Source organism: Equus caballus, chromosome 25 (genome assembly GCF_041296265.1).
Source record: "Equus caballus isolate H_3958 breed thoroughbred chromosome 25, TB-T2T, whole genome shotgun sequence".
Classification (NCBI taxonomy): domain Eukaryota; kingdom Metazoa; phylum Chordata; class Mammalia; order Perissodactyla; family Equidae; genus Equus; species Equus caballus.
In genome coordinates, this window is record NC_091708.1 from 33,108,171 (window position 1) to 33,121,017 (window position 12,847).

At 40.1% G+C, this 12,847-nt stretch overlaps 1 protein-coding gene across 7 annotated transcripts in view; it reads left to right on the forward strand.

Annotated features, from left to right (window-relative positions):
* The window catches only part of CNTRL (centriolin), a 79,769-nt gene that overhangs the window by 59,277 nt on the left and 7,645 nt on the right, over positions 1–12,847 (forward strand). For all 7 annotated transcript variants that reach the window (XM_023628610.2, XM_070250380.1, XM_070250381.1 and 4 more), the window contains 12 exons: positions 256–448; positions 2,908–3,038; positions 3,175–3,315; positions 3,418–3,544; positions 4,308–4,472; positions 5,227–5,386; positions 6,534–6,649; positions 6,733–6,950; positions 9,057–9,214; positions 10,301–10,374; positions 11,557–11,745; positions 12,165–12,390. In XM_023628610.2, the coding sequence (XP_023484378.1) occupies positions 256–448; positions 2,908–3,038; positions 3,175–3,315; positions 3,418–3,544; positions 4,308–4,472; positions 5,227–5,386; positions 6,534–6,649; positions 6,733–6,950; positions 9,057–9,214; positions 10,301–10,374; positions 11,557–11,745; positions 12,165–12,390 (1,898 nt within the window). The remainder of the gene's footprint in view (positions 1–255; positions 449–2,907; positions 3,039–3,174; positions 3,316–3,417; positions 3,545–4,307; positions 4,473–5,226; positions 5,387–6,533; positions 6,650–6,732; positions 6,951–9,056; positions 9,215–10,300; positions 10,375–11,556; positions 11,746–12,164; positions 12,391–12,847) is intronic.

The following is a 12,847-nucleotide window of genomic DNA, read 5'->3' on the forward strand; positions in this document are numbered from 1 at the left end:
AAAAAATCATCTTTATATTAAGAAGGACAAAACAATTGCATCATACATTATACATCCTATGCAGTGAGTGGCCCCAGTAGGCCGTGTTGAATAAAAGGTAAACATAGACCTTGAACATCATCCACGGAGCTGTCTCTCCCAGCCCTTCGCATAGAAAACCAGAAAATCATTGTGCATCTTTTTATCAGTTAGGCTACAAATGTCTGTATTGTCTACATTTAAAATCTCCTAATGTGTGTGTACGTGATTTTTTAGAGACTTCATTGATGGAAATGTTGAGAGTCTTATGCATGAACTAGAATTAGAAAAATCACTCAAACACCATGAAGACATTGTAGATGAAGTTGAGTGCATCGAGAAGACCCTTCTGAAACGTCGAGCAGAGCTCCGGGAAGCCGACCGACTGCTGGCGGAGGCTGAGAGTGAACTTTCATGCACAAAAGAGAAAGTATGTTCTGTTGTGGCTTGGGGTGAGCCAGTGTGCTGTCACCAGCAAGGAGGAGTAGAAAGAAAATGTGATAAGAGCACAGTCATCCGCGTCAGGCGGCCGGGTCCAGGCTGGAGTCTGCTAGTTGAGGAGCTGGGAGAATTGGGGCAAGTCACTTAAGTCCCCAAGCTTTGCTTTCCTCAGCTGTAAAGTCAGGCTCAGGACACCAAGGCTGTTCAATATGAATTAAGTGGAGCAGCATATTTAAAGCTCCTGAGGTCGTTTAGTTCCTAAAACATCCCACTTCCTTCTCCTGAGTGTGTCTTTTTTTAATTATTTGGACTCTGATATCTGTTTGTTGAATAAGTCAGTCTTATATTCTTACAAAGCAACGATGGACCTCACAAGACTCCTACTGTTACTTTGTTCTCCAAGTTGATAAGGATATAAAACCAAATATTTTGGGGTCTGAGATAGTGTTCTTGAGACTGCAACACAGAAGGGAGCCTGGGAGGAGAAGGAGCTGCCTTGTATTGAGCCCCTACTATAGCCACACATTGGCTATTTTATAAATACCACTTCATTTAACCTTCCTGGCAACCCTGTAAGATGGTTGTTAGCCCAGTTCACGGATGTAGCTCGGAGAGGCTGGTAACTGGCCCAGGGTCCCACAGCTAAAGTTCTGCCTAACTAAGAGAGCTTTTTAGTTAGATGAGAATTCCAGAATAAAAAAGGCCCGTCCCCACACGGAGCACCTCAGAAACTACTCTTTTTTTATGTTGTTGTTATTTCAACATGGATCGATTTAAATGAATAGAAATCTCTTACCCAGGAACTGAAATGAAGGGTTTATTAAAGGAATTTGGTGAGTGATGGCTTTAATGAGTATGTAAAAACATCCTCATGTCTTTTTAGATGATCAATTCCTTCTTCTGTCACGTTAGATTACTGTGAGAGAAAATAGGTGTGAGCAGGACTAGCGAAAAATTTACCACTGATATGTAAAAGAAAATTAATGATACGGGCAGTAGGAAGAGATAGTAAGTGGACCGAGGCTAATAAGCTCTTCCCCCTGCATCCTCCCAAAATGACTCGGGGAGGCAGCTTGCTAAGGAGGAAGAGGGAGGAAGTGCTGTGTTTTTGTAAGGAATGTGCCAGACGTGTTAAAACCTGATATAGAAGGAGACGAAAACTACTTAGAAACATGGCTTTCTGGGGTACATACTGAGTTTTGTCCAGTGCTTTCCTGATGAAACGGACAGAAACCAGCTACCTGAAGTGGAAGGAAGGGTGGGGAAATACCTATCTCTTGGGAGCTTGCCAGCCCTTTTGCATCCACACAGAATAGTTAATAGACTAGTTTAACACACTGATGCCTCTGCCTTGAGTGCAACTGCAAAGCTTGAGTTTTTTGGCTGCAAGTGAGTCATTGCTCAACCAAGTGCAAACTGAACTCTATTTTTGGACCTTTGTTGACGTTGTTTTCAGCCTCTTATTTTAGAGAGAAAAAGAAACCAAGTTGATAAAAAACAAATACTGTTTTTGCCAAATCTAGGAAGGTTTTTGAAATACTTCAGAAGTATTTAATATTTGTATTTCTCAGCCATAATTAAATACTCTTCAGATTAATGATGTTTTACTTAACATAACAATATGTAGAGTACAGCAAGAATCTCTAAGTGAAGGGAATATTGGTAAAATCACTTCATTGCCACTTAATTGGGTAGATAATTTTAATTGAAAAATATGATATATAATATTACAGATTATTTTTAAATAAAAAGATCATCCACAGTCTTGCCACCCTCAAATGACTATTTTTCTTTTTGTAACAAGCCTTTCTATCCCTGTTGACACAGATTTAGTTTACATAGTTTCTCTTACAGTGCCTGTACCATTTTAAATTTATTTTTTCAGCCAACATAGTATCATTAACATTCTAACCTGTTTTAAGGCTGCACAGTATTCCATTGTGTTGATGCATTGTCGCTTATTGACTCTATTATTTGTCAAGTCTTGTATTATTTCAGTAATACCATAAGCGTTTTTATGTAATAGTTCTTCTGAATTCTTTTCTGGGAATTGGAGAGTCAAAATGAATGAACATTTCTATCAGTCTTTCTGTATTGCCTTGTTGTTTACCAAAAGAGCTCTACCAATTTACACTATCAATAGCTATGAGAGGGTATGATAACTGAATTGCTTTTTTTTTTGAGCAAGATTAGCCCTGCGCTAACTACTGCCAATCCTCCTCTATTTTGCTGAGGAAGACTGGCCCTGAGCTAACATCCATGCCCATCTTCCTCTACTTTATACATGGGACGCCTACCACAGCATGGCTTGCCAAGTGGTGCCATGTCCGCACCCGGGATCTGAACCGGTGCACCCCGGGCCGCTGAGAAATGGAACGTGTGAACTTAACTGCTGCGCCACCGGGCCGGCCCCAACTGAATTGCTTTTAATGACAGTTTCTTTTCTAGACAAAAAATGCTGTTGAAAAGTTCTCTGATGCCAAGAGAAATTTACTACAAACCGAGAAAGATGCTGAAGAGCTAGAAAGGAGAGCTCAGGAAACTGCTGTTAACCTTGTCAAAGCTGACCAGCAGCTCAGGTGAGTGGAGCCCTTGGCCACTGAGGTATTCAGTGAGATGAATGAAAAGTTTGGTTTTAAGAGGATAATAATTGCTTTATGCTCAATAATGCATTCAGTCTAAGGGGCCTGGGAGGAATAAAGCGATGTGTTTTAGATTGCTCCAGGCTGACGCAGAGGATTTGGAGCAGCAGAAAATCGAGCAAGAAGAAATCTTGAAAGAAATAAACAAAATTGTTGCAGCAAAAGACTCAGACTTCCAAAGTCTAAACAAGAAGAAGGAAAAATTGACAGAAGAGTAAGTACGGCCTCTGTCGGGCTTCAAGGGGCTTGTGCGTTAAGACGGCTCTTGGGGTCAGTCTCCCTTCGGACCTGCCCTAGTCCTGCTGGTGCTTTGCAGGCTGCAGAAACTGCAGAATGACATTGAGACTGCAGAACGCAATGAGGATCACCACCTGCGGGTCCTTAAAGAGTCAGAGACCCTCCTGCAGGCCAAGAGAGCAGAGCTGGACAAGCTGAAAAGCCAGGTACAGCAGCAGACGCCGGAAACCAGTGCATGCTGCCTTGAAAGCTGCATTCGTGTTATGATTATAAGAGTAATACATGTGTGATTGTAGGAAAGACTGTATACCGTATAAAGCACAAGTAAGGCTGTATGTCCTAGTGGTTGAGACTAGAGTCCAACCCAAACTTGAATCCCAGCTCGATACAGTATATTATTGAGTAAAAAATTGTCTCAAAACAGGATCCACTCTGAGATCATTTGTGTTAAACGTGTTTTTGAACACTTATATTTCTAGTCTATACCAGAGTACAAAAGCAGTCATCTGAGAAGAAGGGATTATGACTATTTTCTATATTCTTCCTTTTTGCATATCTGTATTTTCTGCTTTTTCTATAAAGAAATATGTGTTGCCCTTAAAACTGTAAGTAATTTTTAAATTTACAAAATGAATGAATTTTAAAAATCCTAACTTCCATTGCAAGGTAGTTGTCAAATGGAGTAAGGTATAGATATGAAAGTTCTTTGAAAACCGTAACCTGAGGGATAATCATTATCATACTGTTTTAGCTGTGATTTGAGTGATTTTGCGTATATGAGCTCAAGGGTGTTCTTTAGGCATTTACGTCTGCTCCCCCAGCCTGGCCCGCCTAGCTTGCAGCTAGGATAATTAGAAGTAGGCCAGCTCCTAATTGCCCCCACCACCTTTAGCGGGACTGAATCGTCTCCATCTCAGCACTGCATCTGAGCTTTTGTGCAGCTTTGCATTCTTCCCTTTTTCAATGCAGGTGACAGGTCAGCAGCAGGAGATGGCCATCTTGGACAGGCAGTTAGGGCATAAGAAAGAGGAGCTGCATCTTCTCCAGGGAAGCATGGTCCAGGCCAAAGCTGACCTCCAGGAAGCGCTGAGACTGGGGGAAACGGAAGTGACTGAGAAGTGCAATCACATCAGGGTATGTTTCTCAGCAGGTTTTCTTCAGAGTCCTAGGACAGTGCTGTAGATTTATTTTGAGATATTTTCATTGGTTCCTCCCCAAATGCAAATATAAATTCCCGAATCTTGACTCCTCTGCAGCATCAGTGTGGTGTTACGGTATGTATCCGTGCTGTGGCTGCTGTATATAGCTCCCCACGTAATGTTTTCTGGGCATGTCCAAGGTTTTCTGTCTCTGTGCCTTTCTCATACCCTTTCTTCTCCAGGAATTCTCTTCCTGGGAATGTCCAGATCCTACCCACTTTTCATGGTCCAGCTTCATGCCACTAAGAAGTCTTCCATGACCCTTCTTTTACCCCAGAAAGGGTTTCTCTTCTTCTGAGTTTGCTCGCACTCTGTGCATTTCCTCGGGCACCTTAGGCTTTCGTGATCATGTTTATGTTCCTGCCTTGCTTCCCCACGAGGTGCTAACCCCTTGAGGACAGGAGATGTATGGGACTCAGCCTTTTGTCTCTACAACACATTATCCTGTACATAGTAAATATTGCCTATACATTTTACATGAAGATAATATGTTACTTTCTTACTTCTGTTATACAGAAATGTTAGTGTAAAATGTAGTGCTCTTCTTGACATAAAAGGCAAAAATAAGCTTGTTTCCAAATTTGAGTGTCTATGAAATGAGACAGTTAATAACAGAATTGATGTTAAGGTAATTTCCATGCATAATTTTGTGCAGGAGGGGTTGACTTTTTTTCTTTTTTTGTGCTCAGGAAGTAAAATCTCTTCTAGAAGAACTGAGTTTTCAGAAAGGAGAACTTAATGTCCAGATTAGTGAAAAAAAAACTCAACTTACATTTATAAAGCAGGAAATTGAAAAAGAGGAAGAAAATCTTCAGGTGGTTTTAGGGCAGATGTCTAAACATAAGACTGGTAAGTGTAAAGGAAAACAGTCAGCGTTTCAGGTTGGAAATGTCTGTATTCCAGGTCACAGAAACAATACAAAAGGTCAAATCAACTTCTTTTAAAGTTTAACCTTGTTACTAATAAGCAAAGAAAAGCAGATTATGAAAGGAATTTGACATTTTATGCCATTCAAACTGAGAAAGTTGATTTAAAAGCAAAATAATTATATTCATTGCTGACCAAGATGTGGTGAAAGGAGAGCGCTCATAGGCTGTTGATTGAAGTATAAATTGGAACGATCGCCTGATGTTTTAAAGCACTTAAAATTCACACCTGTGCCACCACTTAGCCCGTTTCTGGTTATCTAGGGAGGGGGATGTATGCATATCATAGCAATATTTTGTTTATCAATACATATATTTTAAGAAAAGTAAGCCTTTATTTCCTTGTTTCGTAAATTAAGCTGGCTGACTTGGCTACTTGCAGCAAAGTTTATAATGACCAAATTTGGAAACAAATGACCAATTGAAAAGCTGTATTTTTATCATTTAATGACATGTAAAAGTGCTGATGAGCAAAGTAAAGAAATAGATGAAAATTGAATATAGAGTATGGTCCCAATTTATTTAAAAATAACTGTGTGTGTGTATGTACATATGTGTCCTCCTGAAAGGAAATACGTCAAAATGCTGTTACAATAATGCTCGTCTTTGGACAGTGGGATAATGGTGGGTTTTTGGGTTTTTTATTCTTTCTTTTTCAAATTTTCTATAGTGAGTAAATATTTTTATAATCATTAAAAGGTTAGTATTTAAAAATCTGTTCAAAGGGCAGAAAAATTGTTACATAAATCTCGGTTTATATTTTAAAGTTTTTCCTACTTATTTTGATTAAAATTCTTTTAGGTCGGGGTAAATGCTTTTAGAACTAGATCTTTGTTAAATGTTTTTGTTAAAATATTTTTAACAAATTAAAATTTAACAAATGTTTAGCAATACTTTTAAAGGATCTTTTCATTAAGAGTACAATTAATTGGCTCCATTAATTCAGCACAACAAAGATGTTTTTGATTATCTATTGTTTTTTGTGTCACTCAATGGCATTATTTTCTGTTTCATTTTGTAAATATTTCCAAGTTTACTTACTAGCTTGGACCATGCTTTGTTTCCGTTAGAACTAAAGAACATTCTGGACATGTTGCAACTTGAAAACAATGAGCTCCAAGGTTTGAAGCTACAACATGACCAAAAGTTGTCCGAGTTAGAGAAGACTCAGGTGGAAGTGCTAGAGGTAATAAGCCAGGCTGTTCGCCCTGGGCAGACCCCAGCCTTTCTCTGTGTTCGCGTGTTTGAGTTCTCTTTTGTCTGATCTAGGAGAAGCTGGAGTTGGAGAATTTGCAGCAGGCAGCCCTTCGACAGAGAGGGGAGATAGAGTGGCAGAAGCAGCTCCTTGAGAGGGACAAACGGGAAATAGAGCGAATAACTGCCGAGACCCGCGCCTTACAATCGTGTGTTGAGTCTTTGTGCAGAAAAAAGGATGATCTTGAAGAGAAATGTGACAGCTTGGAACAGAAGTTGGCACAAACCAAACGGTGAGAGCAGGAGCAAATAAGCTTGCAAGATCACTTCTTGAAGGCTAAAGCATTATAAACACACTATAAAAAAATTGGAAAATAGAGCAAAGGAAAAAAGTACTCCACAAACTGAGTATCACGATATAATTCACCAGGAGCATTTTTGGGTGAATTTCGTTTTAGAGTTTTTTTCCCTGATGCATTTTTTTAAATAGCCTGTTGTGGGTTTTTGTAAGTAAAATAATACATTCTGGAAGATATAAACAAATGGAGACATACACCTTAGTTGTGGGCAGAAGACAGTATGTTAAGATTGAGTTCTCGTCACATTGCTCTATAGATTCAAAACAATCACAATCAAAATCCCAGTAGGCTTTTTACATAGAAGTTGATAATCTGGTTCTAAAATCCATTTGGAGATGCAAAGGACCTAGAATAGAGTCTAAAACTCTTTTGATGTGACGCCAGAACACCTTTGAAACAGAATGAAAGTTTAGGGCTGACACTACCTGATGTCAAGACTTAGTATATAGCTGTGGGAATCAAAACACTGGGATTGGTATAAAGACAGAGAAATAGACGAATGGAACAAATACACAGACCACGAGTAAACTCACAAATACCTGCACAACTGAATTGACAAAGGTGCAGAGGCTTTTCAGTAGAGAAAAGAGAGTCTTTTCAAAAAAGGTTGCTAAACTATTGCGTATCCAAAAGTCACACACACAAAAAGGAACCTTGATCCATATCTCATATTATATATAAAAATTAACTCAAAAGGGGCCATAAACATACATGTAAAACCTATATATAAAACTTCTAGGAGAAAATATAGAAGAAAACCTCTGTGACCCTGAGTCAGGCAAAAATTTCTTAGATATGACACCATAGCATGATTCATAAAAGAATAAATTGATAAAATTGGACTTCATCAAAATTTAAAGCTTCTGCTCCTCAAAAAACACTGTTAAAATAATGAAGAGATGTGTCACAGGTGGGGAGAAAAATCTTGAGAACCATTTATCTGATAAAGGATTTGTACTTAGAATATATATATAAAGAACTCTCAAAACTCAATAATTAGAAAACGAACAACCAAACTTTTCAAATGGGCAAAAGATTTGAACAGACATTTCACTTAAGAAGATACATGGATGACAAATAAGTACATGAGAAGATGCTCAGCATCATTAACCATTAGGGAAATGTGAATTAAAACCACAATGAGATGCCATTACACACCTATTAGAATGGTTAAAATGAATAATAATAATATAATAAATATATAAATATTATAATATAATAAAATAAATAAACTGACCATACCAAACGTTAGCAAGAAGCTTTCCTAGATGATTGGTGGGAGTGTAAAGTGTTAGTAAGAACACTTTGGAAAATAGCTTGGCAGTTACTTAAAAATTCAAATGTATGCTTACCAGAAGGTCTGGCTATTCTACTCCTAGATGTTACTCATGAGACATGAAAGCGTGTGTTCACACAAAAACTGTACACTAAAGTCCAGAGCAGCTATGTTTGCAGTAGTCAAAAACTGGACACAGTCTAAGTGTCCATCTCCTGGTGAGTGGATGGACAAATTATAGTAGATCCATACCATGGACTACCAGTCAGCAATCAAAAGAAAGTGGAGTATTGATCCACGCAGCATGGATAAGTAATTGTGCTCAATGAAAGAAACTAGACAAACACGAGTCCATACTGTATGATATGATTTATGTAAAAAAGTGCATGCTCACGCGTGTCTGTTCTTTGGACAAATCCTATTACACATACAATTGTGTTTCCTGCTTCTTCACTTATTAGAAGCTAGTGATCCATTTTAATCACTCAGAATTTTGGGATTCTGAGTGCTATCTATGTTTTTAGCCCTGATTTTTTATAAAACTTCAATTTAGTACATGATTTTTTGAAAAATCTCCTACTTAGAAAGCTGAAAATAAGGTTTCTTTTGAAAGTGAATTGAAGAGCCTTAAATTTTGTTCCCATTTATAATCATCCAGACTCCATAGCTGCGTTATGAGAGCATAACACTGTTGCTCTTTTGTCTCGTGTGTGCTTGAGCATTTTACATCTGACAGTTGGACTTATTCTCTGCTTGCATGGTAGGGCTTTAGCAGCTACAGAAGAGGATAGCAAAAGGGAGCAATCCAACTTAGAAAAGTTGGAGTCGGATGTCAGAAGACTGCAGCAGGAACTAGACCAGCTAAACAGAGACAAACTGTCCCTGCACAGAGACATCGCAGCAATGCAGCAGCAGCTCCAAGGTGGGGGCCGCACAGCGGGAGGGGCGTGACCGTCTTCCTTTTGTTAGATTCTTCTTTTAATTGTTCAGTTTCTTATTACAGAAATAATTCATGCTAATGGGCATGGGGTTACTTTTAGAAGTGACAAAAATGTTCTAAATTAGACTACGGCGATGGTTGCACAGCTCTGTGAATGTACTAAAAGCCATTGAATTGTATACTTTACATGGTGAAATACATGGTATGTGAATTATATCTCAATAAACCTGTTACAAAACAACTAATTCATGTTCTTTAGAGAACAATTTAAAAACAGCAAAAAGATGAAATAAGAATTACTATTGACTTCACCCCTCAGAGAGAACTTCTGTTATCAGTTTAGTGAATATCCCTCCAGATTTCTCCTTGGGGTGTGTTGTGTGTGTATAGTTTTAAAAACAAAAAGATTCAGATAACATCTTTATTACCAAATCTTTGTAAATACTCATGATTGTTTATTTAGGAAAAGTTACTAAGTAATTCTAGCTAATGATATACTCGTTGAGTGTTTACTATGTCTAGGCATGATGCAAGTGTTTTACATGCAGTTTATCATTTAATCCTTGTAACATTCTTATGAGATAGAAACTATTATTTCACCCAGTTACAGATGAGGCAGTTTAATAAGCTTAGTCTCCGTGTGACTTGCTTAAGAGAGAAGTGACTTGCTCAAGCTCGCACAGCTAGTAAGTGACAAAACCAGTATAGATATAAAATTTATTCTCAAATTGTCTTCCTGAAAAGTTATACCAAATGTATATTTCCACCAGCAATTAGAAGGTACCTGTTTTTAAGCCGTGCACCTCATCAACACGAGGTATTATCTGTAAATTTTTGTCTTGTGAGATTTTGAACATGTAAGTCTTTAAAAACCTGGGCTCCAAGCCCAGATCTGGGTTGTGCATGTAACTCTCTCATTTGGTCTTTAAGAAGATAGTGTAGCCTAGTCATGCATTTACCAGGAAGAAGTTTAAATTCACTTCCACTCTACTCTTTTGGGGGGCTGATGGGAAACTGGAAAATGCATACATATGTACTTCTTATTTTATGTAAATGTTTTTTCTGTAGAAAAACGAGAAGGATTGAACTCACTACAGGAGGAGATAGCTGATGTTCAGGACCATTTGAACCTAGCCAAACAAGTAAGCTTAACAAATGTCATCTTCTAGTAGTATCCCGAAGGCATGCAGACAGTCGGTTGAAATAACAGATCAGGTAGGCTGGTTCCTTTTCACACCAGCAGATCCCAGAAAGGCCGTTTATTTAACACAAACATCATACACACAAGTGTTGGGCCAGTTTATTGTTGCAGAGCAGTGATTTTCTAATTTATTTTAGTCCTAGAACTCTTGATTCAGACAATGTTTTACTCAAAGCTAATAAGTAAGGTGATGGCAGGCCCAGAGCCCAACCCCTCCCCACCCACTCAGCAGCCCCTCTCGGGGTTCAGGGACCAGAGGGCCCATCTCTCATCCACAGTAAGGCTGAGGCCTCCAAAGGCTAGGCTTAGATTTGATCCCTCATTGACCTGCAGAACATCTGCCAGCCCTGGGCCTCCATCTTGACAGATGTTGACTAGAGCAGATTCTTGACCTTGTACTTCTGATGATCTTCTTAAAGGCGATCCAGTGCTGTTCTGTGAGAACAGTGCTATAATTTGAGTTTGAGAGACTCTCAATCAATTCTGGACCTCGTTTCCACTATGGAAAAGAAGGCTTAGATTAGACATCTAAATTCTCTTCCTTCTACCTTCAGGATCCTGTGTTTCTGAGATGTATAAAACTTAAAATCAAAGTATTCTATTAAAAAGTCTTACACGGGTTCTTCTAAATATTTTCTGTGTTGTTAGAAATATGGTAACTTTTTCAAAATGCTTATTTTGAGTTCCTTGAAGAAAGAATATTTATTGTTTTCTGAGTTTTTTAACCTATATAAGTATATCAAGCAGTAACCAAACCATGACTTTAGGTTCATTTTCAGTAAGAACTAAGCCTCATTCACAGCTTTTCTTCGTCTTCTTAGCAATCCTGTGCGGTGAGTGTTGTTTATTCCCACCTCAGTGACAAGGGAACGAAAGCCCAGAGGAACTGAGTCTCTTCCTGAGGTTCTAACATCTTCTGTCATCCTACTTCTTAGGCACTAAAAGAGGAAAGCCGATGATTAAATTGAGCCCTGGTACCTTTGGTCAAGTTTGTTGGGATAACAAAGGATGTGGGATTTTTGCGCTTCTCATTTTATCAGACTGAGTAGATTCTGGAGTGGCGCCAGCCGCCTCAGGGAAAGATGGCTCCATTAGTAGTTTCAGTTTGTTCTTTCACTTGCAGGACCTGCTCCACATCACCAAGCATAAGGAGGCGCTGCTCAGCGAGCAGGCCAGGCTCCAGAGGGACGTCAGTGAATGGGTACAGAAGTCTGAAGACTGCCAGAGAGAAGGGGAGATGAAACGGCAGCAGCTTCAAGCTCTTCAGAATGAGGTGGAAGAGAACACGGCCAAACTAGCCCAGCAAGAAATGGTACTACACGTTTCTGACCATATCTAAAGAAGACACTTGGTCACCGTGTGAGCTTTTTCCCTGGCGGAAAGCTGCTGAGACTCCCCTTGGGACTAGCTTCCCTTGACTGCCCTGGGTAACCGGGGGGGATTTCACACCAACCCTTACTCCCTTGATGTTAATATTTATGGACCACTAAGACCGTAGAGCATGGGTCCCATAAAGAACCTGGAGGGCCACGTGCCATTTGCTCCTGGAATCCCCTCCTCACATGCTGGCCCTGTTTGGTCATCTTTGTAAAGGGAGCTCACCCTCTGTCACCGTGGGCTGTTTTCTGCTTTCTGTTGAACTGGACCCTGTCTAGGGCCCATGAAGTTTCCTTCATCTGGGACACTCAGTGTTGGTTATTTTATGAGTAACTAAGGTTGTTCTCTATTAAGCTGTTTCAGAGACTCCAGAAAGAGAGAGAAAGTGAAGAAAAAAAATTCGAAGCCAGTAAAGTGACCCTGAAGGAGCAGCATGAGCAGCTGGGAAAGGAAGTAACAGACCGGAAGGGCCGCCTGGACGAGGTGTGCGCAGAGCTGTCGGCGGCCGAAGAGCGCGTCAGGGCCCTGCGGCAAGAGGAGCGGTGGGGTGAGAGCCTGGAGAAGACGCTCTCCCAAACCAGTATGTATTCTGGAACATCGCGCTGAGGGAGGGGGCGATGCTCGTTGTCCTGGAAGTGTGTAAAGGAGATCCTGGCCCCAGCCAGAGCTCGAGAGAAGCCCAGCGGGCAGTATGACTCCCCATTCGAGGCTCCCGGCCCCGTGAGAGATGAGGAGGCGCTCAGGGAGACACAGGCAAGTGTCTCTGTGGAGACGGCATTGGATCCTGAGCCTGACCGTCAGGTCTTTGTGCTTTACTCTGTTGCCTTCTTCGGGAGTGCCTTCTCAGGAACGTGGGACATTGAGGCAAAGAAGTGCCAGAAGGTGCTCTAAAGGCTTTCTGTGAAGTATGTTAGTTACGAGCTTTGGGAACAATGATCCATTTCGTTTCAACCAGTCAAAAAAACAATGTAACAGTCCGCTTCTGCCCAAACGCGACCTAGTGAATGGAGGCAGAGTACGGGTTTGCCTTTGGGCCT